The following is an 18,114-nucleotide window of genomic DNA, read 5'->3' as shown; positions in this document are numbered from 1 at the left end:
CCCGCAACCCCAACTTTGAATACCATGTGTAATCAATTGGGCTGTCCTGACCAGCCTACTCACTGCAACATTTATGTTTTTTATGAATAAAAATGTATCTTATCTTTAACTATGAATTGTTGGAAAAGGACTCATAAATAAGAATTTCACCGTTAGTCTACACCTGTTGATTACGAAGCATGTGACAAATAAATTTATTTTTCTGATGCTTGCGCCATGCGACCTGTCACCTTATTGGTCCACACAACTTCAGTCCCGCCTCTATTGAAATGTCATTGGTTAGGCGTGTCTCATTCTGACCGATCCAGTGTAGACTCTTGCTTGTCTATACTTTTCTTCTGTAAATGATCGTTCATGGATGGTTATAGATCTTTTGGGGGCTTCTGACCGGGAGTTGGGACGGAAGATTTATCATGCATCAGTCAATTAATTTTAATGTCATTCTGTTTTAAATCTGGCTCACAGTGCAGCTTAGGTTCTGGGATATTTTGTCACATCTGACTGTTCCTTCTTAAAATTCCTTTGCATCAGTTTAGAGAGAGTGACAGCTTAGTGAAAAAGTTCTGTCATGGGTGTATCTAAAGTTATTTTGATAAACATTCAGAAATAACAAATTAACTAGTAACCTTTGATAAGGTAGAGTAAGTTAGCTAGAACTAGTAGCATGCCCATTTATATCTGAGCTAATATTTCTGAATATTTAGGAAAGTAAACTGGCTAGCTATCTCATCCTACTTTGTGATATACACTAGTTATCCCGAGTAAGATCATTCATTTTAATTTGTTGCATCTGTGCTAAATCTGTTTTCCCTTCATCAATTAATCAGTGACCAGCCAATCAGCGACCACTACTGCAAGGCATGTTTCAACTTTTATATTGAGACGTTTTGTGTAGGGTAAAGTGGTTTTGATGATTGATAATGAGGAGAAAAATACACTATCTAATCAGTAGAAGAATCAGCTGGAGTTATCATTGGTTAAAAAAAGAAGAAGCCAAAATTACACTGTGAATTATATATTGGTTATTGGTTAATCGGTTGGTTGATTGATCGATTGACTGACAGGTATCTAGAAAGAGGTACAGGGGTTCTCACCTCGTTCTCAGCCAGGGCCTCCTTGGCCATGTAGTGCTCTCTCTTAATTTTGATCTCCACATCCTCAGGTATATCAGGGACCATGAAGTCAATCAAACGACCGATGAAGAACACAACATGCTGAGCAAAGAGAAAGGGAAAAAAGAAAGAGAGAGAGAAGTTGGACCAGGGAAGGAGACACATAAGCATACAGTGCATTTGGAAAGTATTCAGACCCCTTGACTTTTTCCATATTTTGTTACGTTACAGCCTTATTCTAAAATTGATTAAATAGTTTTGTTTCTCCTCAATCTACAGACAATACCCCATAAGGACAAAGCAACATTTTTTTTATTTTTTTTATGTTTGGAAATTTATTTAAAAAAGAGCTGAAAAATCACATTTACTTAACTATTCAGACCCTTTACTCAGTACTTTGTTGAAGTACATTTGGCAGCAATTACAGCCTTGAGGCTTCTTGGGTATGACGCAACAAGCTTAGCACACCTGTATTTGGGGAGTTTCTCCAATTCTTCTCTGCAGATCCTCTGAAGCTCTGTCAGATTTGATGGGGAGCGTTGCTGCACAGATATTTTCAGGTCTCATCCAGAGATGTTTGATCGGGTTCAAATCCGGGCTCTGGCTGGCCCACTCAAGGACGTTCAGAGACTTGTCTCAAAGCCACTCGTGCGTTGTCTTGGCAGTGTGCTTAGGATTGTTGTCATGTTGGAAGGTTGAACCTTCGCCCCAGTCTGAGGTTCTGAGCACTCTGGAGCAGGTTTTCATCAAGGATCTTTCTGTACTTTGCTCCGTTCATTTTTCCCTCGATCCTGACTAGTCTCCCAGTCTTTTCTGCTGAAAAACATCCCCACAGCATGATGCTGCCACCACCATGCTTCACCGTAGGGATGGTGCCAGGTTTTCCTCCAGATGTGATGCTTGGAATTCAGGACAAAAAGTTAAATCTTGGTTTCATAAGAGCTGATATTCTTGTTTGTCATGGTCTGAGAGTACTTTAGGTGTCTTTTGGCAAACTCCAAGCGGGATGTCATGTGCCTTTTACTGAGGAGTGGCTTCTGTCTGGCCACTCTACCATAAAGGCCTGATTGGTGGAGTTCTGCAGAGATGGTTGTCCTTCTGGAAGGTTCTCCTATCTCCACAGAGGAACTCTGTAGCACTGTCAGAGTGACCATCGGGTTCTTGGTCACCTCCCTGACCAAGGCCTTTCTCCCCCGATTCCTCAGTTTGGTCGAGCGGCCAGCTCTAGGAAGAGTGCTATTGGTTCCAAACTTGAAGGCCACTGTGTTAAGGACCTTCAATGCTGAATAAATGTTTTGATATCCCAGATCTGTGCCTCGACACAATCTTGTCTCGGAGCTCTACGGACAATTCAACCTCACGGCTTGGTTTTTGCTCTGACATGCACTGTCAACTGTGGGACCTTATATAGGCAGGTGTGTGCCTTTCCAAACCATGTCCAATGAATTGAATTTACCACAGGTGGGCTCCAACCAAGTTGTAGAAACATCTTAAGGATGATCAATGGAAACAGGATGCACCTGAGCTCAATTTCAAGTCTCATAGCAAAGGGTCTGAATACTTATGTAAATAAGGTATATGTTTTTTTTATTTTTTATAATAATCTGTTTATGATTTGTCATGTTGGAGGTTTGTGTGTAGATTTATCAGGGGGAAATCAATTAAATCAATTTTAGAACAGGGCTGCAACGTAACAAAATGTGGAAAAAGTCGAGGTTGTCTGAATACAATCCAAATGCACTGTATATGAACATCGTAACAAGCCTGTAAGCTTACTCAGATGCAATGTGTTGACAAGCCAACACTCCGAGACCAGAGTATAAAAATAAAACACAAATGAAGCACCACAGTATAAAAACGAAACACCCTTCGGTTTTAAATCAGTCAGTGGCAGTGCACACATTCTCAGAGCACACGACAAGGCATCTCAATCTCAATTCTCCAAGATGCCTCAGCTCCTTAAGAAAAATGCATACACAGATAGACCTGTAAACACTGAATTAGTCAATGAATTGCATTGAATCTGTACTGCAAAAGTTGTCCACATAATGACATAGCTCAACTCATCGGAACTTGCCTCAAAAATTATGACAAAAGCCAGCCGGCAAGCCAGAAGGTGGAAGTACTCCGGTCGAAAATGCCCATTTCTGTCCCTGTATCCTCTATATCTAAAAAAATAAAAAAATAAAGAAATGCTAGATGACAATGCCAGTTGTAGAGTAATAGGAACAAGAAAATAACGACGTTCACGAAATGCATATATACATTCATGGGTGATTATGAGTGTGTCTCTACCTGCATTGTGTGTTGTTGGCGTTAAAGTTGCTTGGGGAAGTACCCAGGGTGAAGTTAACATAACCCTGAAGGTTTCCATCGTTGTTGTGGCGGTAGTAGAGGCGAGGCAGGAAGTCAGAAGTGAACGCTATCAGGAAGGCCTGGCAGAGAGGCAGGAGTCTTCATTAAACCAAGCACACTAATAACATCACACACACGCAAGTAACACAGACACACACACATACAGTACACTTACATTACTAATGACAGCAACGTAGGTGATGACTTGTAGGATGTCCAGCCAGATTCCAATGTCCTGAGCCCTCTCGGCTACGGGCCGTCTGTACTGACACACAAACTTCTGCGCGTCCAGACGCACCTCTACCCAGTTATTGATCAGGGCAAACAGCGGGGCAAGTGGACATGCCGCCACAAAGATGGTAATGAAGCCAAACTGCAGCACTGCAAAGAGGGGGGGGAAGTCAGCAGTCACCTTCTGCTTGTGTTGGGGTATGTTAATGCATCTGTAATCTGAGTAATGTAGTCATGTACAATTCTGTTAAATTAATTAAAATGATGGATTAGCAGAATATAGTGCCCACAGAAAATATTCTGAAATAATTTGTTAATTTGTCTGTGTCATGGAAAGAGCAAGTGTTCTTAATGTTTTGTTCACAGTATTCATACCCCTTGACATTTTCCCCATTTTGTTGTGTTACAGCCTGAATTTAAAACAGATTAAATTGAGATTTTTTTTTTGTCACTGGCCTAAACACAATATCCCACAAAGTCAAGGCGGAATTATGTTTTTAGAAATTAATAAAAAATAAAAAGCTGAAATGTCTGGAGTCAATACAGTTGGAGTCAGAGGTTTACATACACCTTAGCCAAATACATTTAAACTCAGTTTTTCACAATTCCTGACATTTAATCCTAGTAAAAATTAGTGGTTTTAGGTCAGTTAGGATCACCACTTTATTTTAAGATTGTGAAATGTCAGAATAATAGTAGAGAGAATGATTTATTTCAGCTTTTATTTCTTTCATCACATTCCCAGTGGGTCAGAAGTTTACATACACTCAATTAGTATTTGGTAGCATTGCCATTAAATTGTTCAACTTGGGTCAAATGTTTAGGGTAGCCTTCCATAAGCTTCCCACAATACATTGGGTGAATTTTGGCCCATTCCTCCTGACAGAGCTGGTGGAACTGAGTCAGATTTGTAGGCCTCCATGCACGCACACACTTTTTCAGTTCTGCCCACACATTTTCTATAGGATTGAGGTCAGGGCTCTGTGATGGCCACTCCAATACCTTGCCTTTGTTGTCCTTAATTGACTTGCCTAGTTAAATAAAGAAAAATGAAGAAAATGAAAAATGAAGAAAAACAATGCACAATATAGCACTTGAGAACATTGACACATTAAGTGGTTTGTGATGATATGATGTGACGATCTCACTCAGTTGGTAGAGCATGGCTCTTGCAATGCTAGGGTTGTGGATTCGATTCCCATGGAGAAAAACTATGAAAATATATGTACTCACTACTGTAAGTTGCACTGGATAAGTGTCTACAACAGTAAAAGGAATGAATAGACCATTTCAGTTTTCACAAAAATAGAAGAAGATAGTGAATGTTCCTGAGTGACTGTTACAGTTTTAAATCTACTTGAACATCTATTGCAAGATCTGAAAATGATTGTATAGCAATGATAAACAACCAATTTAACTTGACACAATTGTGGGAAGCATTGGAGTCAACATGGGCCAGCATCCCAGTAGAACACTTTCGACACCTTGTAGAGTCCATGCCCCGACAAATTGAGGCTGTTCTGAGGGCAAAAGGGTTGTTGCAACTCAATATAACGAAGGTCTTCGTAATGTATTGTACACTACATGTACTGTATATTCTGTATATTATCCTCCAGAGCAAGTGAATTCATTAATTTGGGGTATGGATTACACAATCTGACTGAGTAGGTTCATTACCTACATGGCACAATAATCTTTGGGATGAGGGGACAGTTACATTGACTGGGGGAAGTAGAGCAAGTGGGAAGTAGAGCAGTAAACGTGTGTAGCTAATCCTCCTCAACGGCTTAGTAGAATCATATTGTCAAGACCTAGTGGTTTCAACTGTGTTTCTCCATCAATTACTTGATGGCACACAGAGTCCTGTCTATTTAAAATGTTAGGGTTCGTTTGCTCCCGGTGCGTGTCACTGCCAGTTACCCAGATAACCTCACTTATTCAAGAGTAACACAAATCACAAGAGTAATTCCTTATCCAATAAGAAATACACAATTACAATTCCCATTTAATGAATGTTTTAAAACACCGTGTTCCACAGCCCTGCCCTATTAAAGGTGTGCAGGAACACTCACCCATTTCCAGATATTCATCGAACAGTCCCTCACACAGCAGGAGCTCATAGTCGGTCTCCCAGGGTGCAGCATCCTGTGTCGGTCCTCCCTCTTTCACCTTCTCATCTTCAGCTCTAACCTTAGGATGGATCTTGCGCTTCTGCCACCAAGACTTTAGTTTTCTATCATGAGACAAAAGGAGAGAGGTTTTACCTTAACAAGCGCAGAAGCAGTCCATAGGTCCTTTATGTGGGCAAGACAATTACAATAACTTACTCCCACTGGGCACAGATGTCAGTTCAACAAACGTAGTTTTGATTTACATTTGGTTGATTTGTCGTCAACTAATATGAATTCAACATTAAATCAACAAAAATTGGATTTAGGTAAAAAATTGGGTGACAAAAAAGAGAAATCCAATCAGTTTTCAACATTGATTCAGCGTCATCACAATGAATTTTCTTGTTGAAATGACATGGAAACAACGTTGATTGAAAACCAGTTTTTCCCAAGTGTATTGAGACTGTGATTGGATTTTAGACAAAACTGGGGGAAGCTGTAGGATTACAAGACTCACGGCATGATAAACTCCTGAATGTTGTTGATGACCTGTTTTCCCACCATGATGACCAGTAGCTCCTGGGCCAGTTCAATGAGACAGCCCCCAGCACCGCACTGCAAACAACAATACACATTTACAGGTTATGCACATGGGCGCAGGCACACACACACACACACACACATACACATACACATACAAACACACAGGCTGATAAAGACAGCAAAGGTACATCCTAGCAAACAGTGAACATTGCTACAGGTTCCTTAGCATGGCAGCATCCCATACAAAACACAACTATGAAACTCTTGAGGCCTACTTGGATATATGATTTGATGGGCCCCAGCATTTAATCGCATCGAGTAAGTCACCCCTCTCTCCTTGCTGTTGTTATGTTGGCCAGTTTTGTGCCTTGGTTGTGTTATTGTGGGTCCTAGTGCTGCCTTTTAGTCTGTGGTTGGGTTCTGGCTTGCTGCCTATAACTGTGGTGATCCTACAAACTGTGTGATTCAAACTAACTATCACACTGTGGATTGATTGGTTTTAAACTGATTCCTCGCCAACCTTTTTTATTTCCGTGGATTTTAACTCAATACTTCCAAAGTGGCGTCTACCACTTTTAGAGACTAGGGTTAATGTTTCATCCCATGTAGGAGCTGCACCTATACTGAACAAATATAAACGCAACGGGTCACGCCCTGACCTTAGTTATCTATGTTTTATGTATTATTTTGGTCAGGTCGGAGTGTGACGAGGCTGGGTATGTGTGTTTTTTCCTGTCTAGGGTTTTTGTATATCTATGGGTTTTTTGTATGTCTAGGTAATGTAGGTCTATGGTGGCCTGAATTGGTTCCCAATCAGAGGCAGCTGGTTATCGTTGTCTCTGATTGGGGATCCTATTTAGGTTGCCATTTGCCATTTTTGGTTTTGTGGGTTATTGTCTATGTGTAGTTGCCTGTCAGCACTCGGTTTATATAGCGTCACGGTCGTTTTGTTAGTGGTCTTTCTTAAAGGAAGTATGTATTCATATCACGCTGCGCCTTTGTCTCATCAATACGACGAACGTGACAACATGCAACAATTTCTATGATTTTACTGAGTTACAGTTCGTGTAAGGAATCTGTCAATTTAATAAATTCATTAGGCCCTAATCTATGGATTTCACATGACTGGGAATACAGATATGCATCTGTTGGTGATAGATACTTTTTTTTAAAGATAGGGGCGTGGATCAGAACCAGTTAGTATCTGGTGTGACCACCATTTGCCTCATGCAACACGACACATCTCCTTCACACAGAGTTGATCAGGCTGTTGATTGTGCCCTGTGGAATGTTGTCCCACTCTTCTTCAATGGCTGTGCAAAGTTGCTGGATATTGGCGGGATCTGGAACATTGTCGTACACGTCAATCCAGAGCATCCCAAACATGCTCAATTGGTGACATGTCTGGTGAGTATGCAGGCCATGGAAGAACTGGGACAATTTCAGATTCCAGGAATTGTGTACAGATCCTATACAAATGGCACGACAATGGGCCTCAGGATCTCGTAGTGGTATCTGTGCATTCAAACTGCCATTAATAAAATGCAATTGTCTCTTTAGCTTATGCCTGCTCATACCATGACTCCACCTGGGGCACTCTGTTCACAACAGTGACATCGGCAAACCGCTCATCCACGATGCTACCATATGCTGTCTGCCATCTGACCAGTACAGTTGATACCGGGATTCATCCGTGAAGAGCACACTGTATACTGGAAACACTTGGTTTGTTATTTTAACTAAAACTTAACCAATCTTTGTTAAACATAAATACCAAACTTGTTTTTGCATGGATTCCGTGACACGGTTAGCTTTTAACAGCTAGGACCACTATTTCTTGTCCCGGAATCCTGCTTAACTGGCAAGTTAAAGTCTGCTTGAAAGAGCCGCTAACGTTAGCCATCAAGCTAACAGAGTTAGTCCCAGTGTGTATACAGTGTGTGCAAATGAAGTAAGCAGGTAAGGCAATAAATAGGCCAATAGTGGAAAAGTAATTACAATTTAGCAATTTACACTGGAGTGATATATGTACAGATGAGGATGTGCAAGTAGAAATACTGGTGTGCAAAAGAGCAGAAAAGCAAACATGGGGATGAGGTAGGTAATTGGTTGGATGGGCTATTTACAGATGGGCCAAGTACAGCTGCAGCGATCGATAAGCTGCTCTGAGAGCTGACGCTTAATAAAGTTAGTGAGGGAGATATCAGTCTCCAACTTCAGTGATTTTTGCAATTCGTTCCAGTCATTGGCAGCAGAGAACAGGAAGGAAAGGATGCCAAAGTAGGTGTTGGCTTTTGGGATGACAAGTGAAATATACCTGCTGGAGCGCGTGCTACGGGTGGGTGTTGCTGTGGTGACCAGTGAGCTGAGATTAGGCAGAGCTATACCTAGCAAAGACTTATAGAAAACCTGGAGCCAGTGGGATTGCGACGAACATGTAGCGAGGACCAGTCAAAGAGAGCATACAGGTCGCAGTGGTGGGTGCTATATGGGGCTTTGGTGACAAATCAGACGGCACTGTGATAGACTGCATCCAAATTGCTGAGTAGAGTGTTGGAGGCTATTTTGTAAATGTCATCGCCAAAGTCAAGGATCGGTAGGATAGTCAGTTTTACTAGGGTATGTTTGGCAGCATGATTGAAGGAGGCTTTGTTGCGAAATAGGAAGCTGATTCTAGATTCAATTTTGGATTGGAGATGCTTAATGTTAGTCTGGAAGGAGAGTTTACAGTCTAGCCAGACACCTAGGTATTTATAGTTGTCCACATATTCTAAGTCAGAACCGTCCAGAGGGGTGATACTAGTTGTGCGGGCGGGTAGCGATTGGTTGAAAAGCATGCCTTTCGTTTTACTAGTATTTAAGAGCAGTTGGAGGCCATGGAAGGAGTGCTGTATGGCGTTGAAGCTCATTTGGAGGTTTGTAACACAGAATCCAAAGAAGGGCCAGATGTATACAGAATGGTGTTGTCTGCGTAGAGGTGGAGGAAATAATTAAACCCTGTGGCACCCCCATAGAGACTGCCAGAGGTCCGGACAACAGGCTCTCCGATTTGACACACTGAACTCTGTCTGGGAAGTAGTTAGTAAACCAGGCGAGGCAGTCATTTGAGAAACCAATACCGTTGAGTCTGCCGATTGACAGAGTCAAAAGCCTTGGCCAGGTCGATGAAGATGGCTGCACAGTACTGTCTTTTCTCAATGCGGTCATGATATTGTTTAGGACCTTGAGGGTGGCTGAGGTGCACCCATGACCAGCTCAGAAACCAGATTGCATAGCGGAGAAGGTACGGTGGGATTCGAAATGGTCGGTGATCTGTTTGTTCACTTGGCTTTCAAAGACTTTAGAAAGGCAGTGCAGGATGGATATAGGCCTGTAACAGTTTTAGTCTAGAGTGTCTCCCAGGAATCTCCCAGGAATCTCAGACGATACGAAAGAGAGGTTGAACAGACTAGTAATAGGGGTTGCAACAATGGCGGCGGATACTTTTAGGAAGAGAGGGTCCAGATTGTCTAGCCCAGCTGATTTGTAGGGATCCAGATTTTGCAGCTCTTTCAGAACATCAGCTGTCTGGATTTGGGTGAAGGAGAAGAGGGGGGGGGGGGGGGGGGGGGGGGCTTGGGCCAGTTGCTGCTGGGGTTGTAGAGCTGTTGGCCGGTGTTGCGTCAGCCAGTGGAAAGTATGGCCAGCCGTAGAGAAATGCTTATTGAAATTCTCGATTATCGTGGATGTATCAGTGGTGACAATGTTTCCTAGTCTCAGTGCAGTGAGAAGCTGGGAGGAGGTACTCTTATTCTCCATGGACTTTAGTGTTCCAAAACTTTTTAGAATTAGTGCTGCAGGATGCAAATTTCTGTTAGGAAAGCAAAGACTAGCTGTTATGGGTGTAAGATGGCACAATGATGACATCTGTTGGTAAATGTTCATTACTGCAACTCTTGTGTTTTACCGGGGTGCCTGAGATACCCGGATGTGTTGTGATGTACTGAACAAGACTGGTTACTCACATCAATGCCTCTGTCTCGTCATTTAACATTCAAACACTAGCCTTTTCAAACTGTTTATATTGGTTCCTGACTTCCCTGAGAAGTTGTATATCGCGGGGACTGTTCGATGCTAGTGCAGTACGCCACAGGGTGATTTTGTGCTGGTCAAGGGCAAACAAGTCTGGAGTGAACCACGGGCTATATCTGTTCTTAGTTCTACATTTTTTTGAAATGGGCATGCTTATTTAAGATGGTGAGGAATGCACTTTTAAAGAACAACCAGGCATCCTCTACAGTCTCGATGAGGTCAATATCCTTCCAGGATACCCGGGCCAGGTCGATTAGAAAGGCCTGCTCGCTGAAGTGTTTTAGGGAGCGTACGACATTGATGAGGGGTGGTCGTTTGACCGCAGACCCATAGCGGATGCAGGCAATGAGGCAGTGATTGCTGAGATCCTGGTTGAAAACAGCAGAGGTGTATTTGGAGGGCAAGTTGGTCAGGATGATATCTATGAGGGGCCCATGTTTACTTATTTGGGGTTGTATCTGGTAGGTTCCTTGATAATTTGTGTGAGATTGAGGGCATCTAGCTTAGATTGTAGGATGGCCGGGGTGTTAAGCATATCCCAATTTAGGTCACCTAGCAGTACGAACTCTGACGATAGATTGGGTGCAATCAATTCACATATGATGTCCAGGGCACAGCTGGGAGCTGGGGGGTCTAGAGCAAGCGGCAATAGTGAGGGACTTATTTCTGGAGAGATGGATATTTAAAAGTAGAAGCTCGAACTGTTTGGGCATAGACCTGGATAGTATGACAGAACACTGCATGCTATCTCTACAGTAGATAGCAATTCTGCCACCTTTAGCAGTTCTGTCTTGACAGAAAATGTTGTAATTGGGGATGGAAATTTCAGAATTTTTGGTGGCCTTCGTAAGCTAGGATTCAGACACGGCTAGGACATCAGGTTTGGCAGAGTGTGCTAAAGCAGTGAATAAAGCAAACTTGGGGAGGAGGCTTCTGATGTTAACATGCATGAACCCACGGCTTTTACGGTTGCAGAAGTCAACAAATGAGAGTGCCTGAGGACACACAGGGCCTGGCTTAACCTCTACATCACCAGAGGAACAGAGGGTACGGCTAAACGCTATAAGAACTGGTCGCCTAGTGCTTTAGGAACAGAGAATAAAAGGAGCAGGCTTATGGGTGTGGCAGGATAGATTCAGGGCATAGTGTACAGACAAGGGTATGGTAGGGTGCGAGTACAGTGAGGGTAAACCTAGGCATTGAGTGACGATGAGAGAGGTTGCATCTCTGGAGGCGCCAGTTAAGCTAGGTGCGGTCTCCGAATGTGTGGGGGATTGGGACAAGGAGGCTTTCTGAGTAATGTTGAACAGGACTAGGTATTCCGCAGTAAAATAAAACAATGAGAGCTGCCCTTAACAGTATACAAGGCATATTGACATTAGAGAGAGCATAAAGCAATCACAGGTGTTGATTGGGAGAGCTAAGACAACAACGGGTGAGATAACAACGGGTAAACAGCTAAGACAACAACAACAGGTAAATGGTGATGAATGGGGGGGGGGGCGCTAGAGAGCGTGCTATGGAGTAGACATGCTTTGCTAGAGCTCCGCTCCATTTTGAAACAAATTAGTATTTATCTTAACCTCTCACGACCTATAACTTCAAACAAATATGAAAAAGGGAAAAGGCACCAGAAAAGGGAGCGCTAAACAAGATAACTTGAATGAGATAGACAGCGAACCAATTTCAACGTCGCCAACCCACGAGGAGTTAGCTGAAGAGGCTAGCTTCCAAGAGTCCCCAACAGGGCCTACGCAAAGTGACATACTGGCTGCCATAAACTCACTAAGCAAGAAGGTGGACACAAGGTTGGCTGATATCTCAAAGAGTATTGGGACTTTGGCCGAAACTGTGAAGGCAACTCAGAGAAGGGTGCATGAGGTTGAGCAAACGACAGTCGATCACGAGGCCAGGCTACAGGACATAGAGAAACAGTGCGCAACGTTCAAAAATGACAACAAAACCCTGAAAGCCCGACTGGAAATGCTCGAGTCGCATTCAAGACGCCAGAACATCCGAATATGTGGCATCCAGGAGGACACTGAGAAACGGAAACTCACTGAATTTGTCTCGGAGCTGATACCGGCCCTGCTGGGGAGTGAACACTTCAAAACGGCCATCCTGATCGACCGCGCACACAGATCTCAGGCAACGAAGACGGCCAAGGGCGGGCCACCAAGGCCATTCATTGTACGGCTGCACTATCCCCAGACCAGGGATCTCATCCTCAAGCTGGCTAGTCAAAAGTTCCCCCTTAACTTCAACGGAGCCAGGGTGTCTTTCTACCCAGATCTTACCTTGGAGGTGAGGAACCAACGGAAAGATGACCAACAGGTCATCTACAAGTCCATGCTAGGTAAAGCTCCGCCTTATCTCAGTTCACTGGTCACAATGGCAACACCCACCCGTAGCACGCGCTCCAGCAGGTGTATCTCACTGATCATCCCTAAAGCCAACACCTCATTTGGCCGCCTTTCGTTCCAGTTCTCTGCTGCCTGTGACTAACGAATTGCAAAAATCTCTGAAGTAGGAGACTTTTATCTCCCTCACCAACTTCAAACATCTGCTATCTGAGCAGCTAACCGATCACTGCAGCTGTACATAGTCTATCGGTAAATAGCCCACCCAATTTACCTACTTCATCCCCATACTGTTTATATTTATTTACTTTTCTGCTCTTTTGCACACCAGTATCTCTACCTGTACATGACCATCTGATCATTTATCACTCCAGTGTTAATCTGCAAAATTGTAATTATTCGCCTACCTCCTCATGCCTTTTGCACACAATGTATATAGACTTTTTTTTCTACTAAGTTATTGACTTGTTAATTGTTTACTCCATGTGTAACTCTGTGTTGTCTGTTCACACTGCTATGCTTTATCTTGGCCAGGTCGCAGTTGTAAATGAGAACTTGTTCTCAACTAGCCTACCTGGTTAAATAAAGGTGAAATAAAAAAAAGGTGCCACAAAGAAGGACTTTGGAAAATTGCAATTGGCTCAGAACAAGGCAGCATGGCTGGCCCTTGGATGAACAGAGAGCAAACATTAATAATATGCATATCAATCTCTCCTGGCTCAAAGTAAAAGAGAGATTGACTTCATCATTACTTGTATTTGTGAGAGGTATTGACATGGTGAAAGCACCAAGCTGTCTGTTTAAACGACTAACACACAGCTCAGACACGCATGCATACCCCACAAGACATAACACCAGAGGTCTCTTCAAAGTCCAGAACAGACTATGGGAGATGCACAGTACTACATAGTGCCATGATTACATGGAACTCTATCAGGTAACTTATGCAAGCAGTAGAATCAGATTTTAAAAACGGATAAAAATACACCTTACGGAACAGCAGGGACTGTGAAGCAACACAAACATAGGCACAGACACATGCATACACACACTTGATAACATATGCACTATACACACACATACACATTCATTTTGTGTTGTAGATATGTGGTAGCAGTGTATGGGCCTGAAGGCACACACTTAGTGTGTTGTGAATTCTGGAATGAATGTATTGTAATGTTTTAAAAATGGTATAACTGCCTTAATTTTGCTGGACCCCAGGAAGAGTAGCTGCTTCCTTGGCAGCAGCTAATGGAGATCCATAATAAATACTTCTCCAGCGTGACAGGGGCCATCGAAGATGAGCATTTGCCCACTGAAGACGGTTACGACGCCGAACTGCAGTCAGGTCAAGACCCTGGTGAGGACGACGAGCATGCAGATGAGTTTCCTTGAGACCGTTTCTGACAGTTTGTCCAGAAATTCTTTGGTTGTGCAAACCCACAGTTTCATCAGCTGTCCAGGTGGCTGGTCTCAGACAATCCTGCAGGTGAAGAAGCCGGATGTGGAGGTCCTGGGCTGGCGTATTTACACAGGGTTTGCAATTGTGATGCTGGTTGGACATACTGCCAAATTCTCTAAAATGACGTTAGTGGTGGCTTATCTTAAAGAAATTAACATCACATTCCCTGCCACCAGCTCTGTCGGCCATTCCTGCAGTCAGTATGCCAATTGCATGTTCCCTTAAAACTTGAGACATCTGTGGCATTGTGTTGTGTTGTGAATTTAGAGTGGCCTTTTATTTTCCCCAGCAGAAGTTGCACCTGTGTAATGATCATGCTGTTTAATCAGCTTCTTGATATGCCACACCTGTCAGATGGAAGATTATCTTGGCAAATAAGAAATGCCCACTAGCAAGGATGTAAACAAATTTGTGCACACAATTTGAGAGAAATAAGCTTTTGTGCAGTGCTTATGACAAAAATTCCTGGGGTCTTTTCTTTCAGCTTATGAAACATGGGAGAAACTTTTACATTGTTGAGTTTATATTTTTGTTCAGTATATTTTGCACAGTTATTGAGGAATATATGTCTGAGCTGGACGTCCAGAGTAAGCAAATGGAGACGCTGCAGCGTATCCCAGATAGGTCCCCCTCTAAGACCTTTTCCTTTTCTACTCCACAGCCTGGATGTCGTGCCACTGCCTCTTCACCGTGTTGCCACTCTCTGACTGACAGGCCAGGGCTGCCCTGCAGTGACCCCACCTTAGTGAAGTCACCTCTCCCCTCCCATCTCACCCGCTCTTCCCATCCTACTCCGACCTCCCATCCTGGCACCCACTCCCCACCCCACTTGGAGAATAAAAGAGCAAGGCCGCTTTAGGAGGAGCTGGCGATCCAGCTGTTGCACGATAGCAACCAAAGCCCTTGTAAGTCTGTTTATAACATTCCATAATTGGTTACTCTGAGAGTTCCTCTTATTGACATTGGTTGTGGCCCTATGGCCTTATGGTGCTAACCTTGGAAAAGTAATTCCAATTTCTTCTCCTTCCTCTATTACTAATGGAGATAGACCAAGTGGTGCAGTTCTATGCAATCTTATAGCCATACCAACTACTATATATCAATATCAACCGCCTATTGAGCATAGCTTGTTTGAGTTGGAGCTTCCATGTGACTTTAAAAATCCTCAAGGTCTTGGGTTGATGCATTTGAACATTAGGAGCTTACTTCCTAAACTGGATTACATAAAGATCTGGGCTATGCAGACAAATCCGGACATTCTGGTATTGACTGAAACTTGGATCTCAGGGAACATTCTTATCGTGTGTTCAGAGTTGACAAGCAGGGTAGAGGTGGTGGAGAGGCCATTTTCATTTAAAATAATTTATCTGTTTCTTTTCTCAAATCCATTTCACTTTCCCTAAAATCTGAGCTACTATCTTTAAGCCTTTGTCTGGGAAAAATGTCTCCATAACTGTTATAGGGGTCTACCATCCTCCCTCGGCTAACCTTTGTCTACCGTCCTCCCTCGGCTAACCTTTGTCTACCGTCCTCCCTCGGCTAACCTTTGTCTACTGTCCTCCCTCGGCTAACCTTTGTCTACCGTCCTCCCTCGGCTAACCTTTGTCTACCGTCCTCTCTCGGCTAACCTTTGTCTACCGTCCTCCCTCGGCTAACCTTTGTCTACCGTCCTCCCTCGGCTAACCTTTGTCTACCGTCCTCCCTCGGCTAACCTTTGTCTACCGTCCTCTTCTCGGCTAACCTTTGTCTACCGTCCTCTTCTCGGCTAACCTTTGTCTACCGTCCTCCCTCGGCTAACCTTTGTCTACCGTCCTCCCTCGGCTAACCTTTGTCTACCGTCCTCCCTCGGCTAACCTTTGTCTACCGTCCTCCCTCGGCTAACCTTTGTCTACCGTCCTCCCTCGGCTAACCTTTGTCTACCGTCCTCCCTCTGCTAACCTTTGTCTACCAATCTCTTTCGGCTAACCTTTGTCTACCATGCTCCCTCGGCTAACCTTTGTCTACCATGCTCCCTCGGCTAACCTTTGTCTACCGTACTCCCTCGGCTAACCTTTGTTACCGTCCTCCCTCGGCTAACCTTTGTCTACCGTCCTCCCTCTGCTAACCTTTGTCTACCGTCCTCCCTCTGCTAACCTTTGTCTACCAATCTCTTTCGGCTAACCTTTGTCTACCATGCTCCCTCGGCTAACCTTTGTCTACCATGCTCCCTCGGCTAACCTTTGTCTACCATGCTCCCTCGGCTAACCTTTGAGCACTCGAGGAGTTTACTACACTATATCTATATATATATATATATATATATATATAAGGATGTGGACACCCCTTCAAATTAGTGGATTCAGCCACAACAATTGCTGACAGGTGTATAAAATCACACAGACATGCAATCTCCATAGACAAACATTGGCAGTAGTGGCACCACCATAGCATGGGTTTAGCATGGATGGCATGGAGCTTCATGAAATGGGTTTCCATGGCCGAGCAGCCACACACAAGCCTAAGAACACAATGCGCAATGCCAAGCGTTGCTGGAGTGGCGTAAAGCTCGCCGCCATTGGACGCTTCACCAATGTAAAGTTTGGTGGAGGAGGAATAATGGTCTGGGGCTGTTATTCCTGGTTTGGACTAGGCCCCTTAGTTCCAGTGAAGCGAAATCTTAACGCTGCAACATTCAATGACATTCTGGATGATTTTGTGCTTCCAACTTTGTGGCAACCGTTTGGGGAAGGCCCTTTCCTGTTTTAACATGACAATGCCCCCGTGCACAAAGTGAGGTCCATACAGAAGTGGTTTGTTGAGATCGGGTGGAAGAACTTGACTGGCCAACACAGGGCCCTGACCTCAACTCCATCGAACAACTTTGGAACGCCGACTGCGAGCCAGACCTAATCGCCCAACATCAGTTCCTGACCTCACTAATGCTTTTGGAAGCAAGTCCCTGCAGCAGTGTTCCAACATCTTGTGGAAAGCCTTCCCAGAAGAGTGGGCAGCAAAGGGGGCGACTAACTCCATATTAATGCCCATGGTTTTGGAATGAGATGTTGACGACCAAGTGTCCACATACTTTTGGTCATGTTTAGTATCTATGTACTTAATTTACTAAATCGGAAGTGTTTATCCTGAGTGACCTAAATTATGATTGAAAGTGCTTCGGACAATCTAATAAACATGTGTAATGATCAAAACCTAAACCAGCTGGTGACTAAGCCTACACGCCCCAACCCTAGAGATCCTTCAAAGTCCTCTTTGCTTCACCTTATTTTAACCTTTTATGGCTGCTGTCCCTGTACAGGGATCAACATCAGCGGAAATTTCAGAGTGACAACTAATAGTGCTCGATACAACTCAAACTTTCATTAAAACACACATGCAGGGTACTCAATTAAAGCTACACTCGTTGTGAATCTAGCCAACATGTCAGATTTTTAAAATGGTTTTCGGCGAAAGCATGAGAAGCTATTATCTGATAGCATGCAACCCCCGAAATACCTAAAGGGGACGCAAACAAAAGAATTAGCGTAGCCGGCGCTACACAAAACGCAGACATAAAATATAAAACATTCAATACCTTTGACAAGCTTCTTTGTTGGCACTCCTATATGTCCCATAAACATCACAATTGGGTCTTTTTTTTCGATTAAATCCGTCCATGTATACCCAAAATGTCCATTTATGAAGCCCGTCTGATCCAGGAAAAAGCACCTTTCCAAAACGCAACGTCATTTTTTTTTAATAAAAAAAAAACACTTCAAACTACTTTTGTAATCCAACTTTAGGTATTAGTAAACATTAATAATCGATCAAATTGATCACGGGGCGATCTGTAGCAAGTAGATAGCAGCAAGTCTTGAAATCATGGTCCATATTCT

At 43.5% G+C, this 18,114-nt stretch overlaps 1 protein-coding gene across 2 annotated transcripts in view; it reads right to left on the bottom strand.

The window, feature by feature from the left end:
• Positions 1-18,114, bottom strand: part of ano7 (anoctamin 7) — a 42,943-nt gene that overhangs the window by 1,680 nt on the left and 23,149 nt on the right. The window contains exons 18-23 of one of the 2 annotated variants that reach the window (XM_020502657.2): positions 6,327-6,424; positions 5,771-5,931; positions 3,643-3,848; positions 3,408-3,547; positions 3,190-3,280; positions 1,095-1,214 (exon numbers count right to left, since the gene is read on the bottom strand). In XM_020502657.2, coding sequence (XP_020358246.1) covers positions 1,095-1,214; positions 3,190-3,280; positions 3,408-3,547; positions 3,643-3,848; positions 5,771-5,931; positions 6,327-6,424 — 816 coding nt within the window. Of the gene's footprint in view, positions 1-1,094; positions 1,215-3,189; positions 3,281-3,407; positions 3,548-3,642; positions 3,849-4,406; positions 4,730-5,770; positions 5,932-6,326; positions 6,425-18,114 lie in introns of those variants that run through there. The other variant, XM_031790381.1, reaches the window with a different exon arrangement.

Source organism: Oncorhynchus kisutch, linkage group LG15 (genome assembly GCF_002021735.2).
Source record: "Oncorhynchus kisutch isolate 150728-3 linkage group LG15, Okis_V2, whole genome shotgun sequence".
Lineage (NCBI taxonomy): Eukaryota > Metazoa > Chordata > Actinopteri > Salmoniformes > Salmonidae > Oncorhynchus > Oncorhynchus kisutch.
The sequence above is the reverse complement of the archived record's forward strand: the minus strand, read 5'-3'. Positions and strand labels throughout refer to the sequence as shown.